At 37.1% G+C, this 18,926-nt stretch overlaps 1 protein-coding gene across 8 annotated transcripts in view; it reads left to right on the forward strand.

Moving 5' to 3' along the window:
- SYNRG (synergin gamma) overlaps positions 1-18,926 on the forward strand; it is an 84,782-nt gene that overhangs the window by 13,706 nt on the left and 52,150 nt on the right. For 6 of the 8 annotated variants that reach the window (XM_069482302.1, XM_069482303.1, XM_069482305.1 and 3 more), the window contains exons 3-6: positions 662-783; positions 13,600-13,730; positions 14,393-14,498; positions 15,068-15,179. In XM_069482302.1, coding sequence (XP_069338403.1) covers positions 662-783; positions 13,600-13,730; positions 14,393-14,498; positions 15,068-15,179 — 471 coding nt within the window. The remainder of the gene's footprint in view (positions 1-661; positions 784-13,599; positions 13,731-14,392; positions 14,499-15,067; positions 15,180-18,926) is intronic. The other 2 variants (XM_069482304.1, XM_069482310.1) reach the window with 1 other exon arrangement.

The raw sequence follows: 18,926 nt of genomic DNA on the forward strand, positions 1-18,926 counted from the left end.
CTTGCTGAAGGCCTCCCATGAGGGCTGCAGTCATCCGAAGGTTTCATGGAACTGGAAGGTCTGCTTCCGAGAAGGCTCACTCACATAGATGGCAAATTGGTGCTGCCTTTTGGCAGGTGGCCTCAGTATGTCACCACGTGGATTCTCCATAGGACTTCTTGAGTTTTCTCGTGATATGGCAGTGGCTTGTCCCAGAGCAAGTGATCCAGGGGAACAAGGAGGAAACTACAGTGTCTTTTAAAAACTAGCTTTGGAAGTTACACACTGTCATTTCCATAATATCCTGTTGGTTATACTGGTCAGCCCTATTCAGTATGGGAGGGGATAATACAAAGGTATGAATACCAGGAGGCAGAGAACATTGGGGGCCACCTTGAAGGCCAGGTACTACAATTAGGCCACACTGTTGACTTTTTTAATATGTGTAAGAATGCTATAGAAGAGACATTATCTTCATTTTTCAGATGAAATTTTGTAGCTTAAGATCACACAGCTAAGTAAACAGTGGTGTTGGAATTCATATTCAGGTCTATCTCAGGAGCCATTGCTTTTGCTGCTACACTGTACTGCCTTCCAAATAACAAGTCATTTAGCTACTTATGGTTTTAAGAAAATAAACTTTAAAACACATTGACTTTAATAATGCCTTTATGTTTTTCAGCAGGCCTGATGCCCATGCAGCAACAAGGATTTCCCATGGTCTCTGTCATGCAACCTAATATGCAAGGCATGATGGGAATGAATTACAGCTCTCAGATGTCCCAGGGACCTATAGCTATGCAGGTACTTGCCTCTTTAGTTGATATTTTACAAAGTTACTATTTGCTGTTATATGTCTACATACCAAGAGCTACATACTAAGAGCTTAGTGTTATATTTAGAAATAAGTGTAGTCTGTCTCTTAGTGGCTTCCTTCAAACTTCATTAAAAAAAAAACAAACAAACGAGAAATCAGTTTAGGAAAATCTGGTGACTTTAATCTGTTGCTCTCAACTGAGCTATGAATATTTCAGCAGCTAGGTGACTTCTTTATCTGACTTCTGGTTTAGGAGAATTTTAGAATGACATCTTGGAAAATTCAGGGACCTAATGCCATGAAGTAACATTGTTAGAAGTAGCACTGTTCCATGCAGGGAATAATGTCATTGCTAGGAAGGCTCAGAGCTAATAACAACTTGCACTCTTTATATTAAATTATCTAATCCTCCCAACTCTTTTTAAAAAGAGCTGGTATCTCTGTTTTCCTAGTGAGGAAATGGAAGCTTTGTGAGAATACTCACAGATCACAATAAGCTAGGATTTGAACCTAAGTCTAGCAGTACGTGTGCCCTTAACTATATTATACATTGAATTCTCTCTTAAGAGCATTAGGGAGCCATTGAATAGTTTAAAGCAGTGGAGTGACGTGATCAGATTTGTATTTCAAAAAGATTATTCTGGGCTGGGCACAGTGGCTCAAACCTGTAATCCCAGCACTTTGGGAGGCCAAGGTGGGAAAATCACTTGAGCCCAGAAGTTTGAGACCAGCCTGAACAACATAGCAAGACCATGTCTCTACAAAAAATTTACAGTTAGACAGTTATGGTGGCGTGCACATATAGTACCAGCTACTTGGGAGGCTGAGCCAGTAGGATAGCTTGGGCCCAGGAGTTTGAGGCTACAGTGAGCAATGATTGTGCCACTGCACTCTGTCCTGGGCAACAGAGGAAGGCCTTTTCTCTAAAAACAAACAACAAAAAGATCATTCTGACATCTATTAGGAAAATAATTCAAGTGAGAAAGGAAAGCAAGAGTGGATGCAGGGAGAATCATTTAAAGACTGATATAGGAGAGCAGGTGAGATGTTGACTTAAATTAGAGTGGTGGCAGATGAATAGAGAGTTGGATGTTTTTGAAAACTATTTAGGAAATAAGATCAATAGGGCTTGCCGAGTGATTGAATGTTGAAAATGGTATTAAGTTGACTCCCCATTTTCTGCATGAGCAACTAACTTGTAGTGCTATTCATTAACAAAAGAAACATTGGAGGAGATTCGTGGTACATAGTGACTTTGAAGAACTCATGAAACATTCATAAGCTTACCTAGAGCTCAAGATTTTTCACTCTAGGTTGAAAATATAGATTTGGGAATCATCAGCATACATAAGGTAATTGATGCTGTAGAGGTGAATTGGAACTTCCAAGAAGACTATAGATACAGAAAATTAGTCCCAAATAGAGCCTTCAGGATTTCAGCATCATAAGAGAGAGTAAAGCAAAGGAAAATGAAGAGGAGAAGTCACAGAGGCAGTAGAAAAATTTGAAGAAAAAAGTATGGGTTTTGGTGTCAGAGAGACCTAAGATCACATCTTAGCTTTGTCACTTACCTGTAAATTGGGGGATGTAGTAATACCTTGCCAGTCTGGTTGCAGAAGGGATTGAATGAAAGGATTATATAAAGCACTATACATTAGCATTGTACCTGGCACACAGTGAGCTTGCAGGAAGTGGCAAGACATTTTCATTTGTTATATTAATGATACTATCAGGAATGATCTTTCAGGTGGCACTATATTATTTTATGTTCTATCTTTAGTATTCATCTGATTCTTCATGTTTCCATGCTTTCATTGGCTCACAGCCCCCATTTCTGGCTGAATCTGATCTTTTTTTTGCTTTTCTTTTCTTTCTTTCCTTTTTTTTCCCCCTGTGGTCTTCCTCTGTGGTCAAACATTCTTGCCTGAATAATAGTAATAACCACCATTTGTTGTTTGCATGTGCTATATTCATTGTGTGCATAATGTCATTCAGTCCTCATAACAACTCTTTGAGATAGGTAATATTTTTATTCCCATTTTATAGGTAAGGAAACATTCTTTAATAATAGTAATAACCGGTAATAATAATATAATAGTTATAACCACTGTTTGTTGTTTACATGTGCTGTATTCGTTGTGTGCACAACATCATTCAGTCCTCCTAACAACTCGAGGAGATAGGTTATTTATTTATTTATTTATTTATTTTTTGAGACCGTCTCACTCTGTTGTCCAAGCTAGAATGCAGTGGGATCATCGTAGCTCACTGCAACCTCAAACTCCTGGGCTCCAGTGATCCTCCTGCCTCAGCCTCCTGAGTAGCTCAGACTACAGGCATGCACCACCATGCCCAGCTAATTTTTAAAAAATTTTTGTAGAGACAAGGTCTTGCTGTGTTGCTCAAGCTGGTGGTGATATTTTTATTCCCATTTTGTAGGTAAGGAAACTGTAGTCAGGGTTACTGTTCCAGGTCACACAGCTTGCTTCAGAACAAAGATTAAAACCAAAGCTATTTTATATTTCAGATCCTGAGTTCTTAACTGCCAGTGTTTCCCTAACTTCAGTCATTTAAGTATCACCTTCATGATTTTTGCCACGAATTATTTAATTAATATTTTTAATTGATTAACTTTTTAACAAATTCTAAAGGGAAATTTTATATTGCTAAAGTAAATGGAAAATCTATATTTGTTATAAACAGATGGTAAACAAAAAACAAATATGATGAAATAAAAATGATGTTATCAGATTCTAGCTAGATATTGTTACTTATTGGAGTATATAAACCTGAGGCTTCCTTTTTCTTTGTTTAAAACAATTTACCTACAAATGGTTCAGCAAAAGAAAAAAAAGTGTACATATGTATAGAGACATAGAGCAAATAGGGCAAAATGTTAATATTATGTTCTTCTTTTTTTTTTTTTTTTTTTTTTTTTGAGACAGAGTCTCACTCTGTTGCCTGGGCTAGAGTGAGTGCCGTGGCGTCAGTCTAGCTCACAGCAACCTCAAACTCCTGGGCTTAAGCGATCCTACTGCCTCAGCCTCCCGAGTAGCTGGGACTACAGGCATGCACCACCATGCCCGGCTAATTTTTTGTATATATATATTTTAGTTGTCCATATAATTTCTTTTTTCTATTTTTAGTAGAGACGGGGTCTCACTCTTGCTCAGGCTGGTCTTGAACTCCTGACCTCGAGCGATCCACCTGCCTCGGCCTCCCAGAGTGCTAGGATTACAGGCGTGAGCCACCGCGCCCGGCCTGTTCTTCTTAAAAATTTCTTAGAAGTTTTAAATTTTAAAAAAGTGGGGGGATTGGATTTAAAAAATCAATAACATGGCCAGGTGTGGTGGCTCACGCCTGTAATACTAGCCCTCTGGGAGGCTATGGCAGGAGGATGGCTTGAGGTCAGGAGTTCGAGACCAGCCTGCGCAAGAATGAGACCCCATCTCTACTAAAAATAGAAAAATTAGCCGGGCATGGTGGTGCATGCCTGCAGTCCCAGCTACTCCGGAGGCTGAGACAGAAGGAGCACTTGAGCCCAGGAGTTTGAGGTTGCAGTGAGCTAAGATGAAGCCACTGCACTCTAACTGGTGCAACAGAGGGAGACTCTGTCTCAAAAAAAAAAAAAAAAAAATCAATAACACATAAAAGAAAACGTAAAAGGGAATCTGAATGAGAGTTGCCAGAGAACTGAAGAACATTTTCCTGCTATTGTACTGACTGTGTGTCCCTGCACCACTGGCCATGATCATAGATGGGGAGACTATATTAAAGCAAATAATGTTACATAATTTTTTTTTTTTTAGAGTTGGTGACTGAAATTGATATTTTCATGATTTAGTAAGTGTAGCCTAAGATTGGCTTCTTCCATTTGGATCTTTGTATCTTCATAAATTATCTTCTTCAGCTGTGATGGCCATTAAACCTAGTAATCAGAATATAGGAGTCTGATTTGAATAGCTAAACCCAAAGTGTTATATTATTTTTTTAAAATTAAAATTGGCCAGGTGTGGTGGCTCATGCCTATGATCTAGCACTTTGGAGGCCGAGGCAGGAGGATTGCTTGAGGTCAGGAGCTTGAGACCAGCCTTAGCAAGAGCAAGACCTCATCTATACAAAAAATAAAAATGTTAGCCAGGCGTAATGGTATGCACCTATAGTCCCGGCTACTTGGGAGGCTAAGGCAGGAGGATCGCTTGGGCCCAGGAGTTTGAGGTTGTAGCGAGCTGTGATGACGCCACTGTACTCCAGCCTGGGCAAAAGAGTGAGACCCTGTCTCCAAAAAAAAAAAAAGAATTATTCATTCACATTGCTCACACTGAAAAATAAGCCAGAGCAAAAAAAGGAGTTTTACTGTTAATAAATATTTTAAATGCCATATACTCTATTTTATTTTTATGTAATACTTTATGATTTTCTATTTCTGTGTTTTACCATTATACGATTAGTACAATAGCACATATATACAATTTATAAATAAGTATTAGGCATTCACAATCAGAATTTTAAGTTGAAACCATTATCATGTTGAAGTCAGTTATGCAAATAAAGCTTCTCTGTTGTGTTTGAAGCTTCAGTGAAACTTCCAGAGTCATTTTTTATTTATTTCCAGTAGGAAGAAAAGGGAAATAAATCGAGATTTTGTAGGTTTTAAGTCCATAGTTAGCTTTCACTAGGTTATGCTATAGAAACAAACAGTCCCCAGATCTTAGTGACTTTTCAAAAACAAAGGTTTATTCCTCACTTGTAATATATATCCTATATGGGTTGGCTCTGACTCTGTTCCATTTTTTCTTTATCCTGGGACCCTTATCTAGGACATCTCTGCATCTTGGCATAAGGAAAAGAGATGGCTAAACCTTGTGATGTCCTTTAAAGTTAACACTCAGAGGTAGCGTTTATCAGTCACTTCTGCTCACCAAAGTAATGTGGCCAAAACTAACATCAGTAGGAGAAGAATATACCAGAAGGATTGCAAACCATATAGGGATGTGTAGTCTTCTTAAAGGCAGCAAATAACTGGAAACAATCTATCATAGAATACAATGTATTAGATTTACCATAGAATGCAATGTATTTTTAATTAAGATTCAGTAAGCTTACTGTTGAATCTTAACAACTGATACAAATTTTAAATCATTAATTTTCACACTAAACATTATTTTATGACTTAAGTAATCTGAAAAAATTTTTTTAAAGAGTTTGAAACAATGAAAAACAGTAAGGATCTCTAATATGCAGAACAGCAAAAAAGTAAACTATCAGATTTGTTCGTGCCCAAATAATTTAAAAATTATTATTTTGGAACATTTTAAGCATGTTGGTGAGTGTATATGATGAACATGTGTGAAACTATCACACAGTTTTAGCAAAAAAATTGTTTTAACTTTTTATCTTGAGATAAGTGTGTGTGTGTGCACTTGTAAGAAATAGTACAAAGAATTTCTTTACTCAGTTCCCCAACTGGTAAAAACTTGTAGAACTATAGTGTATCGTCACAGCCAGCATATTGGTATCAGCACAGTCAAGATGCAGAACACTTCCATCTCCCCAAGGATCCCTTCACGTTGCCCTTTCATAGCCGGACTCGCTTCCTTCCTGCCCCCTCCTTTCCCTTTTGCATTCACTAATGTGTTCCTCATTTCTATAATTTTGTGGTTTTAAGAATGTTATATAAATTGAATGACTAATCTTTTGGGATTGACTTTTTTTTTTTTTTTTGCTTAGCATAATTCACTTAAGATTCTTCCAAGTTGTTGCATGTGTCAATAGTTCATTCTTTTTTATAGCTGAGTATTCGTGATGTGGATGTATGACGGCTTGCTTAACTGTTCACCCACTGAAAGTCATCTAGGTTGTTTCCAATTTTGGGCTTTTATGAATAAAGATTTTTGTGTGAACATAAGCCTTCATTTCTTGGGACAAATGCCCAAGAATGCAGTTGCTGGGTTGCTTGGTAGTTATTGCATTTTTAGTTTTTTAAGAAACTGCCAAACTGTTTTCCAGAGTAGCTGTACTACTTTACATTCCCACTAGCAATGTATGAGTGATCTAGTTTCTCTGAATCCTCCCCAGCATTTGGTGGTGTCACTATTTTTTATTTTAGCCATTCTGATAGATGCATGGTGATATCTCATTGCCGTTTTAATTTGCAGTTCCCTAATGGCTAATGATATTGAACATCTTTTCATGTGCTTATTTTTCATCGTTACACTTTCTTCGGAGAAATGTCTTTTCATATCCTCTGTCCATTTTCTAATTGCATTTTTTAGTATTGTTGAATTTTGAGAGTTCTTTATGTATTCTAGGTAGTAGTCCTTTGTCAGCTATGTGGTTTGCAAGTATTTTCTTCTTGTCTGTACAGACTCTTAACAGGGTCCTCCACAGAGCGAAAGTTTTAAATTTTGATGAAATCCAGTTTACCAATTTTTTCATTTTATGGATCATACATAGTTATAAGTCTAAGAGTTCTTTGCCTTGCCCTCGATCCTGAAGATTTTCTCCTATGTCTTTTCTAAAAGTTATTTAACTTTTGATAATTTCAGTTTCATTGAAGTATAAGGATTGAGTTTTATTACAAACAGATCCTTCATCTACTGTAACTGCGACAACCCAAAGTAAGTGACTGAGGCAAAGATCTCAATCAGTGGAGGTTTATTAAGCCAAAGTTGGAGGGACAAGCCTGGGAAAAACACAAACCACAGATACATCTGTGGTGTTTTTCCGAAGGGGAATTTGAGGACTTTAGTATCTCAGGGGGATAGGGCATACAGAAAGAAAAGGGAGCATGGGGATGGACAGTGATGCAAAATGGTTACGTTTATGTGAGGCCAGGAAAACCTACATTTTATATAAGATAAGGCAGTTAGTAGAAGAGAAAAAGGAAGTGAAAGTAGCATCAATTATGTAGATGTCCCTGGGTAGGTGGAAGAATGTTTGATCTTGTCCCTGTTCTGCACCTGGGAAGGTAAACTTGTAATTCATTATTAGTGTGGAATCAAATAGACTTTAGTTTTAGGTGCTAGGTTTAGCCTGTAGACCCAAGGTTACAATTTGCATGTCTTTGCTTATGGGAGGCCGGCAAGGATTTTCCTTATGAATGATTGGTGGGGTGGGGTAGCCCTTATAGTTACCTTTCTGTAAGGATCTGGCTGATGCATAATGTTGGTAACAGCTATTCATTTGGAAGGTGTTACATGACTCAGCCTCCAGGCTTGACATTCTCTTTTGCATAAGGAGTGGGGGTTGGTCCTGAGGTTTTTCTTTTCTTTTAAAACTGAAAGTAGCCCTCCTATAATTACTGGCCTGGACAATTTGGTCAAATAAAGAAGCTGGGTGAAATTTTTCTTTTAAAATATACTTGATTTAATATGTTAACGAGGCAAAACATGAGTTATTTCTCCCAGGAACTTTTTCCCTTTCTACACTTAGAGACCCTAGCATAGGTGTGCCAGGAAAAAGAAAAAGAGAAATCATAGAAAGATACACTTACAGACTCAGATAAAGGGTGAGGCTGTATTTTTTTTAAGTGGGAAAATGAGAGTAGCTGAAAAAAATAATTTCACTTTTTTCTTTATCTCATTTGTGATTGAGAAGACTATTCAATAAATTATAGGAGATAGCTCCCCAAAAAATATCTACTTAAAAGCATCAGATTGTTTACATGGTACTGAAGATTCTTGGGCTGAGATCTGGGAGAAAAGAAGAACCAGGTAAGAAGGTCCCACCACTCAAAGCTGCATTTTCCCTGAGGGTGTTTGCCAATATTGAAGAAGCCTTTGTGAAACTGTCATCCTGGGGATAGTACAAAGGATATCATTTAATATCTTAGTCTCCTTGTGTTGCTATAAAGGAATACCTGAGGCTGGTTAATTTATAAAGGAAAGAGATGTATTTGTCTCACAAGAAGTATGGTGCTTGCATCTGTATCTGGTGAGAGCCTCAGACTGCTTTCCTTTGTGTTGGAAGGGCAAAGGCAGCTGGCTTGGAAGCAAGATTGATGAGGTAGGGAGGTGCCAGACTCTTTTAAAAACAACCAGCTTTTTTGGAACTAACCAAGTGAGAACTTACAAGTCCGTTCCTCCTTCCCAGGGCATTAATCTATTCACGAGGGATTTGCCACCATGACCCAAATACCTCCCACTAAACCCCACCTCCAACATTGGGGATCAAATTTTAACACAAGGTTTGAAGAGCTAAATATTTAAACTACAGTAGGTATACAAGTCAAAGATGGGAGCCTGCAAAGGGTCCCACTTTGAGCTGGGTGTCCAAAGGTCAGGTACTACTACTCTTGGAGTAGAAGTAAAGTGGAAATAAACCTGTTTTTATATGGACTTTAAGGTAATGTCCCATCATTTGATGTTCCAGGGAAATTCAGATCTTGAATTTTGAGTAAGGTGTTCCCAAACTTGAAATGTCCCTAGGCACTGGCAACAGGTAACAATATCCTTTCTGGAGAATATACCATCACTTTAGGCATCAGATTTCTACAGATAACCTTAAAAACAATGTTCAACATACAGTGTCAACTGGGTGTACAAGGAGACAATGCAGCATGAGGAAAGAGCTAGTAGGCACATAGACAACAGAAATCAAAATCACAAAAAATAAAAGTTATGAGAATTAGTAGAATAGACTGTGAAAACTACTTTTTCTATGATGTAAGAAATAAAAGCCAAAGTGGAAAATTTTGGCAGGGAACTCAAAATTAGATAAAGTAACACAGATTTTATTTTAAAAACTCAGAATTGAAAAATACATTAACCAAAGAAGAACTGTATGGATGAGTTTAATAGCAAATTAGAAATGGCTGAAGAAAGATTAGTGAGCTGAAGATGGGTCAGGAGAAACTGTCTAGAATGTAAACAAGATAAAAAGATAGAAAAGCTAAGAGAGATTTTGAAGATACCATGAGAAAGTCTAGTAAGTGTTTAGTTAGAATCCTAGAAGGAAAGGAGTGAGAGAAGAAGTGAGAAGTGATGGCCAAGTGCCCTGAACTGTTGAAAGACTTTGATCTATGGAATCAGGAAGCCCAATAAATCCAGACAGGATTCCATTAGATATCTATTGATAAAAAAGAAAATCACCCCAAAACTTAGTAGCTTAAAACAGCTATAAACATCTCAAAATTCCTGTGGAAGGAATTGGGAAGTGGCTTTAGCTGGGCGGTTCTGGCTTGGAGTCTCTCATGAGGTTGCGGTCAAAATGTTGGCTGGGGCCGCATTCATGGGAAGGGTTTACTGGGGCTGGAGGTTCTGCTTACACTTGCATGGCTGGCATTTCAGTGCTGGCTGTTGGCCTCAGTTCCTAGACGTTCATCTACTAACACATGGACCTCTCCAGAATGATTGATTTGAGAGAGGAAGGCAGATGCTTCAGTGTCTTTTATGCCCTGGCCACACACAATCATTTCTCCAGTATAAGAACTGTATTGAGACTACTATACAAGGGCATGAGTACCAAACAGTAAGAATAAGTAAATAAAAATCCTTATATCCAGACATATCATAGAGAAACTGCAGAAACCAAAGACAAAATCCCAAAAGTAGCCAGAGGAAAAAGTGGAAGCCAAAAAACACTAGAATGTTGTTTTCAATGTATTAAACTAAAAATAACAACCAAACTCCAAGAATGAAGATAAAATAAAGCAGACCTTTATTAAATGAAATTCTGAAGAAAATAAAGGCAGGAGGACTTTAGGGAAAAGGAAAAATGATCCCAGATGGAAAGTCAGATACAGGAAAGAATGAAGAACAAAAAGAGATATTGATGTATGTGAATCTAAATGTACAATGTATACAATAACAGGCTGGGTGCAGTGGCTCACGCCTTTAATCCCAGCACTTTGGGAGGCTGAGGCCGGAGGATCGTTTGAAGCCAGGAGTTCGAGACCAGCCTGGGCAACGTAGCAAGACTCCGTCTCTACAAAAAATAAAAAAATCAACCAGGTACAGTGGCACATGCCTGTAGTCCTAGCTAGTCGGGAGGCTGAGGCAGGAGGATTGCTTGATCCCAGAAGTTCAAGGCTACAGTGAGCTATGATCCCACCACTGAACTCCAGCCTGAGTGACAGATAGCCCTGTCTCTTAAAATTTAAAAAAAAAACAAGAACCAATTTCTTTATGGATTTAAAAATACTCAGAGAATTAAAATACATATAGTATTATAAGTTGAGGGGCAGAGGGTATCCTAGTAAATGGAATTAATATTCTAAGGTCTTTGCATTCTGTGCAAGAAAGATAAAGGTATTGATTAACATTAGAGGTTTGATAAGTTAAGAATTGTTATGGACTGCATGTTTGTGTTCCCCCAAAATTCATATTGAAACCCTAACCTTCAGTGGGATGGTATTAGGATGTGGGGCCTTTGGGAGGTAATTAGGTTTAGGCGAGAATAGAGGCCCCATGGTTAGGGATTAGTGTTCTTATGAGTAAGAAACTAGAGCTGGCTTTCTAGGCCAGGTGAGGATACAAGAAGATGGAAACCAGGAGGCAGGCCCTCACCAAGACACCAGATCTGCCAGCAATCTTGGACTTCTCGGCTTCCAGAACTGTAAGAAATAAACGTTTGTTGTTTAAGCCATCCAGTCTATGGTATCTGTTATAGCAACCAGAACTAGTACAAGAATGCATGTTGTTATTTCAAGAGTGATCTTCAAAGGTTATATAAACACTTTCTAAACAAATAGAGATGAAAAAGATAGAATGAGAAAGAAATAGTCCAAAAAAAAGTCAGGAAATGAAACAGAACAAAAGGTAGAACAAATCACAATAAAAAGGTAATTTTAAACCTAACTATAGTAGATATTAATGGTCTAAAGGAATCACTTAAAAGACAAAATTTTATTTGATACTTACAAGGAACACAATTAAAATGTCGATACAGGAAGGTTTAAAAGAATAAAAAAGATATATAAGTATTATCAGAAGGGAAAAAAAACTTGTAGCTATAGGAAAATCAGACAAAATATACTTTAAGCAGAAATCTTACAAGGCTACAGTTAAAGAAGGTCTTTCATCATGATAAGAGGTTAAATTGACCAGAAAGATATAACAGTTCCACATTTGTATGCACCTAATAAATAACCTGCCCTCAAAATGTATAAGATAGAAATTGACAAAACAAGGAGAATCCACAATCAGTGAAGATACAGGTTTAAGTAATCCTCTTAGCAAGCTTGACTAATGGACATACGATAGGACATGGTTCTCAACAACTGCAGAATATACTTTCTTTTTTAGACAAACATGGAATATTTATTAAAATTGACCATAGCAAATGGACCATCACAAATCTCAAGAAATTTCAAAGTATTGAAATCTTACATAGCAAGAGTTCTTGTAAAACTGGCCTGTGTTGAGGATCCATTTGAGATTTGTGGTCATGAATTTAAAATGATCCCCAATGTTTTTCTCTCCAGCAAGGTTCAGTATTTTGGGAGTAAGCATAAGAGAGGTAATTAGTTGACTCTAACAAGGGATGAGGTTTCTAGGAAACTATACCAAGGAATTGACAAGTAAGGTAGTTACGGTTATGTTTACGTGGGCATTTAATGTTGAACTGTGGAATCTAAGCTGAGCAAGAAGAGAAATGAAGACATAATACAGATGATAGATCATGAGAAAAGTTGTAAAATTAACGGGGTAGGTATTAATGAGATAGGAGAATTACTGGTATAGATGAGCTGGCAGGGTAGGAGGTGGTGGTCAAGTGTTGGGATGCTTAACATCAAGATTTGAGAGATGATGCAGTTTTGGGTGCTAATAGCAAGGGTGTGACCATGGAGTAGAAAACTAGAATGGTGTATGTTGGACATGATTATAAGGAGGAGGCCAAAGATCTGGAAGGTCATAGTGTTAGATGAGTCATCCATTGATTGTTGATGTCACCAAGAGCAATTTAGGGGTAGAATGGAAGATAGCAAAGTTATGAAGTGTTCAATTGAAGAGTGAGGGAGTTGAGAGTCAGTAGATGACATGAACAAGGTAGGATAGTGAATAATAAAGTCTAATGGCAAGAAATTAAAATGTATTCAGGTTTTTGAAGGAAGAGAGAGAGGAGAAAAGGTTTAGAAGAAGCAAGGAGTAATATTCTCCGTTTATAGGAAATATAGAAGAGAAGCAGCAATCTCCAAATGAGAAGGTTTCAGGGACACGTTTCAGTTAGGGTCAGAAGGAGAACCTTTCAGGAAGAAGGTTGAGAGGTAAAAAAGTTTTCACTCAGTGAAAATAAGCCATTGTCATCATTTTTAATGTCAGATTTTGTGGTTAGCTATTGTGTTATACTATTTTTATTTCTGGTCACTTTAGTAAACTTTATACTGTTGTATTATGTCGTTATTGATTAAATTTTTGTAAAAGTTTGAATGTCAAGCCTTTGATAACATCAGAATATTCATTATCCTATCATGTTGTTAGAAAATCTGATTTAATTTTATTTGTGGTATGAGTACCATATGTCAGCCTCTTATCTATTGCTGGAAATACAAAGGTATGTAAGATATAATACCTCTTCTCAAAGAGTATGGATTAGTGAACTCACAGGAATATAACGTGTGTGTGTACTTAGACTGTCAGAGTGTATTAGCAGTGGTTACCTCTGGGGCAGGGAAGGGAAGGGAGGGGCTGGATGTTAAGGGGAGCCTTCCATTTCTAGCCTATGTTCTTTGAATCTTTTTATTAGAATGTATTTACATAATTTACTAATAAAAATACTGAAGAATTTATGGAGGTTCATTTTTCTTTGTGATAATGAAAAGGGGAAATTGTGTTTTTTAAGCCTTTATCTATTTTTTCTAGGCAGGAATACCAATGGGACCGATGCCAGCAGCAGGAATGCCTTACCTGGGACAAGCACCCTTCCTGGGCATTCGTCCTCCAGGCCCACAGTACACTCCAGACATGCAGAAGCAGTTTGCTGAAGAGCAGCAGTAAGAGACCTCCAAGAATCAAAGATAACAAACAAATACATAATGGCACCTATCTTAAAAATGGTCAAATGATCTCTAATGCAGATATGAAACAAAAACAGTCAAAGTGGCTTTAAAACTCTCTAAAATACTGTAATAAATTTAGAGCCTCAAATATCCTCTAATTCAACCATCTTATTTTACATCTAGTGAAAGTGAGGTCCAGAGAAATGAAACAAACTTGTCAGTCCAGCTTGCACAGTTAAGCCTGGACCCAGATGTGGGCCTCCTGATTCCCAGAGCGTTACTCATTCTCCCATATGACAGGGCCTTCCCAAGGAAGTTTCCTTTTTCTGTGCAGAGCAAAGAGCGTTTTTGTCTGCCTGCCTCTCTGTTTTTTGAATTACTTTTGTATGCAAAAAAATGTTTCCTCCCCTTGCAAACTAGATAAATAAATGCATATAGATAATTTAGGAAAATCATTTTTTAGACTCATGTCAACTATGTTGGAATTAATATAGTGAGGAAACAAGATTGCCATAAGAAAATTAGACATATTTAGCAGTGAAGTTTACAGTTCTAGAGATGCGAGATGACATTGCTGAAACTATTAGTGGAAATCTAAATATAGCACAGTTGATAATCCCTAAAGCTGGTTCTTTATTAGATCGTTTTTCCTTTAGAAAACGATTTGAACAGCAGCAAAAACTCTTAGAAGAAGAAAGAAAAAGACGCCAGTTTGAAGAACAGAAGCAAAAGCTCAGACTTCTGAGTAGTGTGAAACCCAAGGTAATACATTCACCACCTTTCCCCACCCAAAATGTACACACACTGAATGTGCCTCTTCTCACTCGTTCAGTAGATTTTGTCACTGAGTCACCGGCCCAAGCTGAGGCTGTGATTGATTCCTTTCATTTTGGTTTATCTAAGTCCTAAAGGGAAGGATTTTTCTTTTTCTGTAAAGATGCTCTGTTGTTATAGGAATAGGATAGCAGCCAGCCATTGTCTTCTCAACTCCACTCTTATGGCAATGTTTGTCATCTTCTTGGGAAGTGTTAATTTTATATTAGTGGTATTTCATGTTTCTCCTAGGACCCTTACAGGACACTTAATATCAAACAGCTTTATCCTAAAATATTTATAAATGGGACTTTTAATATTTTTGCATTCTGTGGAGTGTCATTTTGTGTCTTTGTTTTATACATATATCAATGTCTTTCTAACTTGGAGAATTCATTATCAAAATTATGTGGTAAAAATATTAGAAATAGACTAATATGTTTGCTTTTTTCTTAATTTGGGAATGTTCAGGGCAAAGAGAAAAGTGAAGAAATATACACACATTTGTTGTCTCTTAGACAGGAGAGAAGAGTAGAGATGATGCTTTGGAAGCCATAAAAGGAAATTTAGATGGATTTTCCAGAGATGCTAAAATGCACCCTACTCCAGCATCGCACCCCAAGAAACCAGGTAGTTTTAATTCTAAGAGGCATTCAATTTTTCTTTTCTTGGAAAGTGACTTTTGGTCCCTGTGTGTTTAATTGACCGTTGTGTGTGAAGAGTCAGTGCAGAGTGCAGTGAGGGCAGTTGGGTACAGATTTGGACATTTTAAAATTTACAATGACTTAAGAGCTCTGGTCTGGGTAACAACTATCTTGGGAAGAAAAAACCTCTTTGTCTTCTGGTTAAATGTCAGTATGACAATTTCACTTGTAAATCTTCTGTATGTAAATGAATATGTTAAAATTAGTAAAATCCATTCACTCGGAGCAAATGTAATAAAGGCGTTTATCATTTCATTCTCACTGTTTTAAAATAATTTTATATTTTTATCAGCTAGTTTGGATTTTATTCAATGTGATTAAACTTATAAATTCTTAAAATGCCCATTTAAGAATAGTCATGGGCTGAGAGCGATGGCTCACGCCTGTAATCCTAGCACTCTGGGAGGCCGAGGCAGGAGGATTGCTTGAGGTCAGGAGTTTGAGACTGAGCAAGACTAAGACCCTGTCTCTACCAAAAAGAAGTTTTTTTAAAAAAAAAAAAAAACAGCTGGGCGTTGTGGTGCACACCTGTAGTCCCAGCTACCTGGGAGGCTGAGGCAGAAGGATTGCTTAGAGCCCAGGAGCTGGAGGTTGCAGTGAGCTATAGTGACGCCACAGCACTCTACCCAGGGTGACAGAGTGAGACTCCGTCTCAACAAAACAAACAAGGCAAGTGAACACCCCTCCTCACAACCCTCCACCCCTTAAAAAAGAATAGTCATGGGTGTAATGATGCTCCTCATAAAATTTTAGTTTCTTTGCTACATTTCTTTGTAGTTTTTATCAAAATTTATCATCAAGCAAAAAAGAAATGTGCCTATTTAGAGCAGGGTAAAAGGATTTTTTGTTGTTGCTTTGAACATTTAGCAGTTGAAATGAGTCTTGTCTTTGCATATAACTGTTACCACAGCCTTTTTAAAAAATTAGTATTTTGACATTAGCTAATTTCAAGAATAACATACCATTAATAAGTGAATAGTTTTCATAAATGATTCAACCAACCAAGAAAACACTATCTTCTGCTGGAAAATGTTATACCAATAAATTTTATCTTGAAGCCTTCTGTTATAGTACCTTTTATAGGTGATATCAGGAAGGAATAATGTAATATTGGGACAGTAACCAATTCTTTATTTTCTGGGACAGCTTTCACTCTGTTCTATTAATTTCATTTGTTAGACTGTATACCTAAATTCCCATTCCAAAAGCATGCCCCAAGATAAAACATATACCAAGATTGAGAAGAGAATGGATATTAGCAGTAAGATTGAAATCAGGAAGGAAAAACATCTAAAAATGAAAATCATAAACTGAATAGGCAAGTCAAGAGGTAATTTTTTTTTTTTTTTTTTTTGAGACAGAGTCTCACTCTGTTGCCCAGGCTAGAGTGAGTGCCGTGGCGTCAGCCTAGCTCACAGCAACCTCAAACTCCACTCCTGAGCTCAAGCGATCCTCCTGTCTCAGCCTCCCGAGTAGCTGGGACTACAGGCATGCACCACCATGCCCGGCTAATTTTTTCTATATATATTTTTAGCTGTCCATATAATTTCTTTCTATTTTTAGTAGAGATGGGGTCTCGCTCTTGCTCAGGCTGGTCTCGAACTCCTGAGCTCAAACGATCCGCCCACCTCGGCCTCCCAGAGTGCTAGGATTACAGGCGTGAGCCACCGCGCCCGGCCGAGAGGTAATTTAAACATAGATATTGTAAATCAATACTAAAACTGGACCTGGCATGGAACTTAGAAAAAGAAGAGGAAAGCAGGGGAATGGTCATTATCAGATCAAACACTGTTCTACCCATATGGAATGCCCTTTTTGGCAACCAGCTGTAGTTTAACAATAAGTATTAACAATGAGGAATAATCATTGTTAAGTAATAAATTGTTGTTTTGGTGTTCAAATCTCATGAGTTCAGTCAACATACATGCAATTACAATTTCTGGTTAACCACTTCATGCTGAGCCAGAAAAAGATTGTTCTGAAATAAGCTCAAGTAGATTCCAGAGTATCTCCAGTTAGAGTCTTAAACCTAGGCCTAAAGTATATAAAAGGAGTTTCCACTCTTTCTACCACCAAAGGCATCTTTTAATTTCCCCCCATAGACTATTTTAAAATATTGAATATACAAACTGTATTTATCATAATTTCTATGCTTAATCATATGTGGAGCTGCAAGAGTATATGGACCAAAATATGTACCGCATAGAATTAACATAATTCCAGCCAAATGTAAAGAAACATTGGTTTAGCCTTTAGAGTATATTGCTAATAAATTGTCAGAGTCCATTTTAAAAATATTCAAAGCAGCTGAGAACCCAAATTGAGAACCTGATTTCACACTCTTGGTAGCCATTTTTGGGAGGCTTGAAATTCAATATGGCATGGCTTTTTTCTTTTTTAAACAAAATTAATTAAAGCAGTAATTTTGCATATTTAATTTGCATCTTTCATAGAACTTTCAGTGCATCCAGATTTTATTTCATTGATACTAGAGAGAGAGATGCAGTGTCTCCATTTTTCGGATGAGAGCCTTTTTGTAAAAAAAGACTATTCATTGTGACATTAGACTTCAGTAAATATTAAAGCAATTCAAAGTATTTAAAAATGAGAAGCAGTAATTAAGATAGCATTATCAACAAGCTTCATGTTAAATGTAGCCCCTGTAGGGCAGTTTTATTATGTAAGTGAATCTCACATTTAACAATAAAAAGCCACAATGATATTTATATCCTTTAGCTCCAAAGATCTTTTAAGCATAGTCTTCAGTCAAGGTTTACTTTCTTAAATTGACTGTTGAGTTGTTTGATTCATCACTTTATGATGTTCCAATTTCAATGCTTTTCACAAGAAAATATCACCTTGATAATGTGTTTAATGTTCTCGTCTTTTGTAACTTTCATCCTTTATATGGTAACTTTACTGAAATATGATCTCTGCAAAGTATATGGATCAGGCATGATATATCAAAAATTATAAGTTTAATCCATTATTAATGAATTTCTTACTAAATAATGAAATTTAATCATCAGAGTATATATCTATCCAAAATATATTCGGTACCATATGGGGAAGTTTTCTTATCTCTGGTATATTTTGGTTGGAGAGAGTATTTTCCAGATAAGCAGATCACTTGGATTTCAAAAATAATCACCACTTTGATATAAATTATTAGTGGTCTTGGGAAAAAATTATTACTAACCTAATAAATAAAATTTGGGCTGGGTACAGTGGCTTACGCCTGTAATCACAGCACGTTGCGAGGATTGCTTGAAACCAGGGGTTCGAGACCAGTCTAGGCAATGTAACGAGACCCCCCCCCCATCTCTACAAAAAATTAAAAAAAAACGAAATTGGCTGGATGTGCTGGCGCACACCTGTAGTCTCAGCTACTCAGGAGGCTGAGGTGAGAGGATCACTTGAGCCTAGAATTCGAGTTTATGGTTACATAGAGCTATGATTGCATCACTGCACTCCAGCCCAGGTGACAGTGAGACCCTGTCTCAAAAAAAAAAAAAAAGAAATTTTGAATTTTACATTTTTCTGTTTTTGATCCCAATGCAAAATAGCTATAAAACTTCCTTTTGAAAAGAGATAAAGTTGAGTATCAGTAGACATCAAAGTGTTTTGCAGGCACTATATAATTCCATTTGACTATTGTTACCTGTTATTTCTT

This window comes from Eulemur rufifrons, chromosome 9, assembly GCF_041146395.1.
Source record: "Eulemur rufifrons isolate Redbay chromosome 9, OSU_ERuf_1, whole genome shotgun sequence".
NCBI lineage: Eukaryota > Metazoa > Chordata > Mammalia > Primates > Lemuridae > Eulemur > Eulemur rufifrons.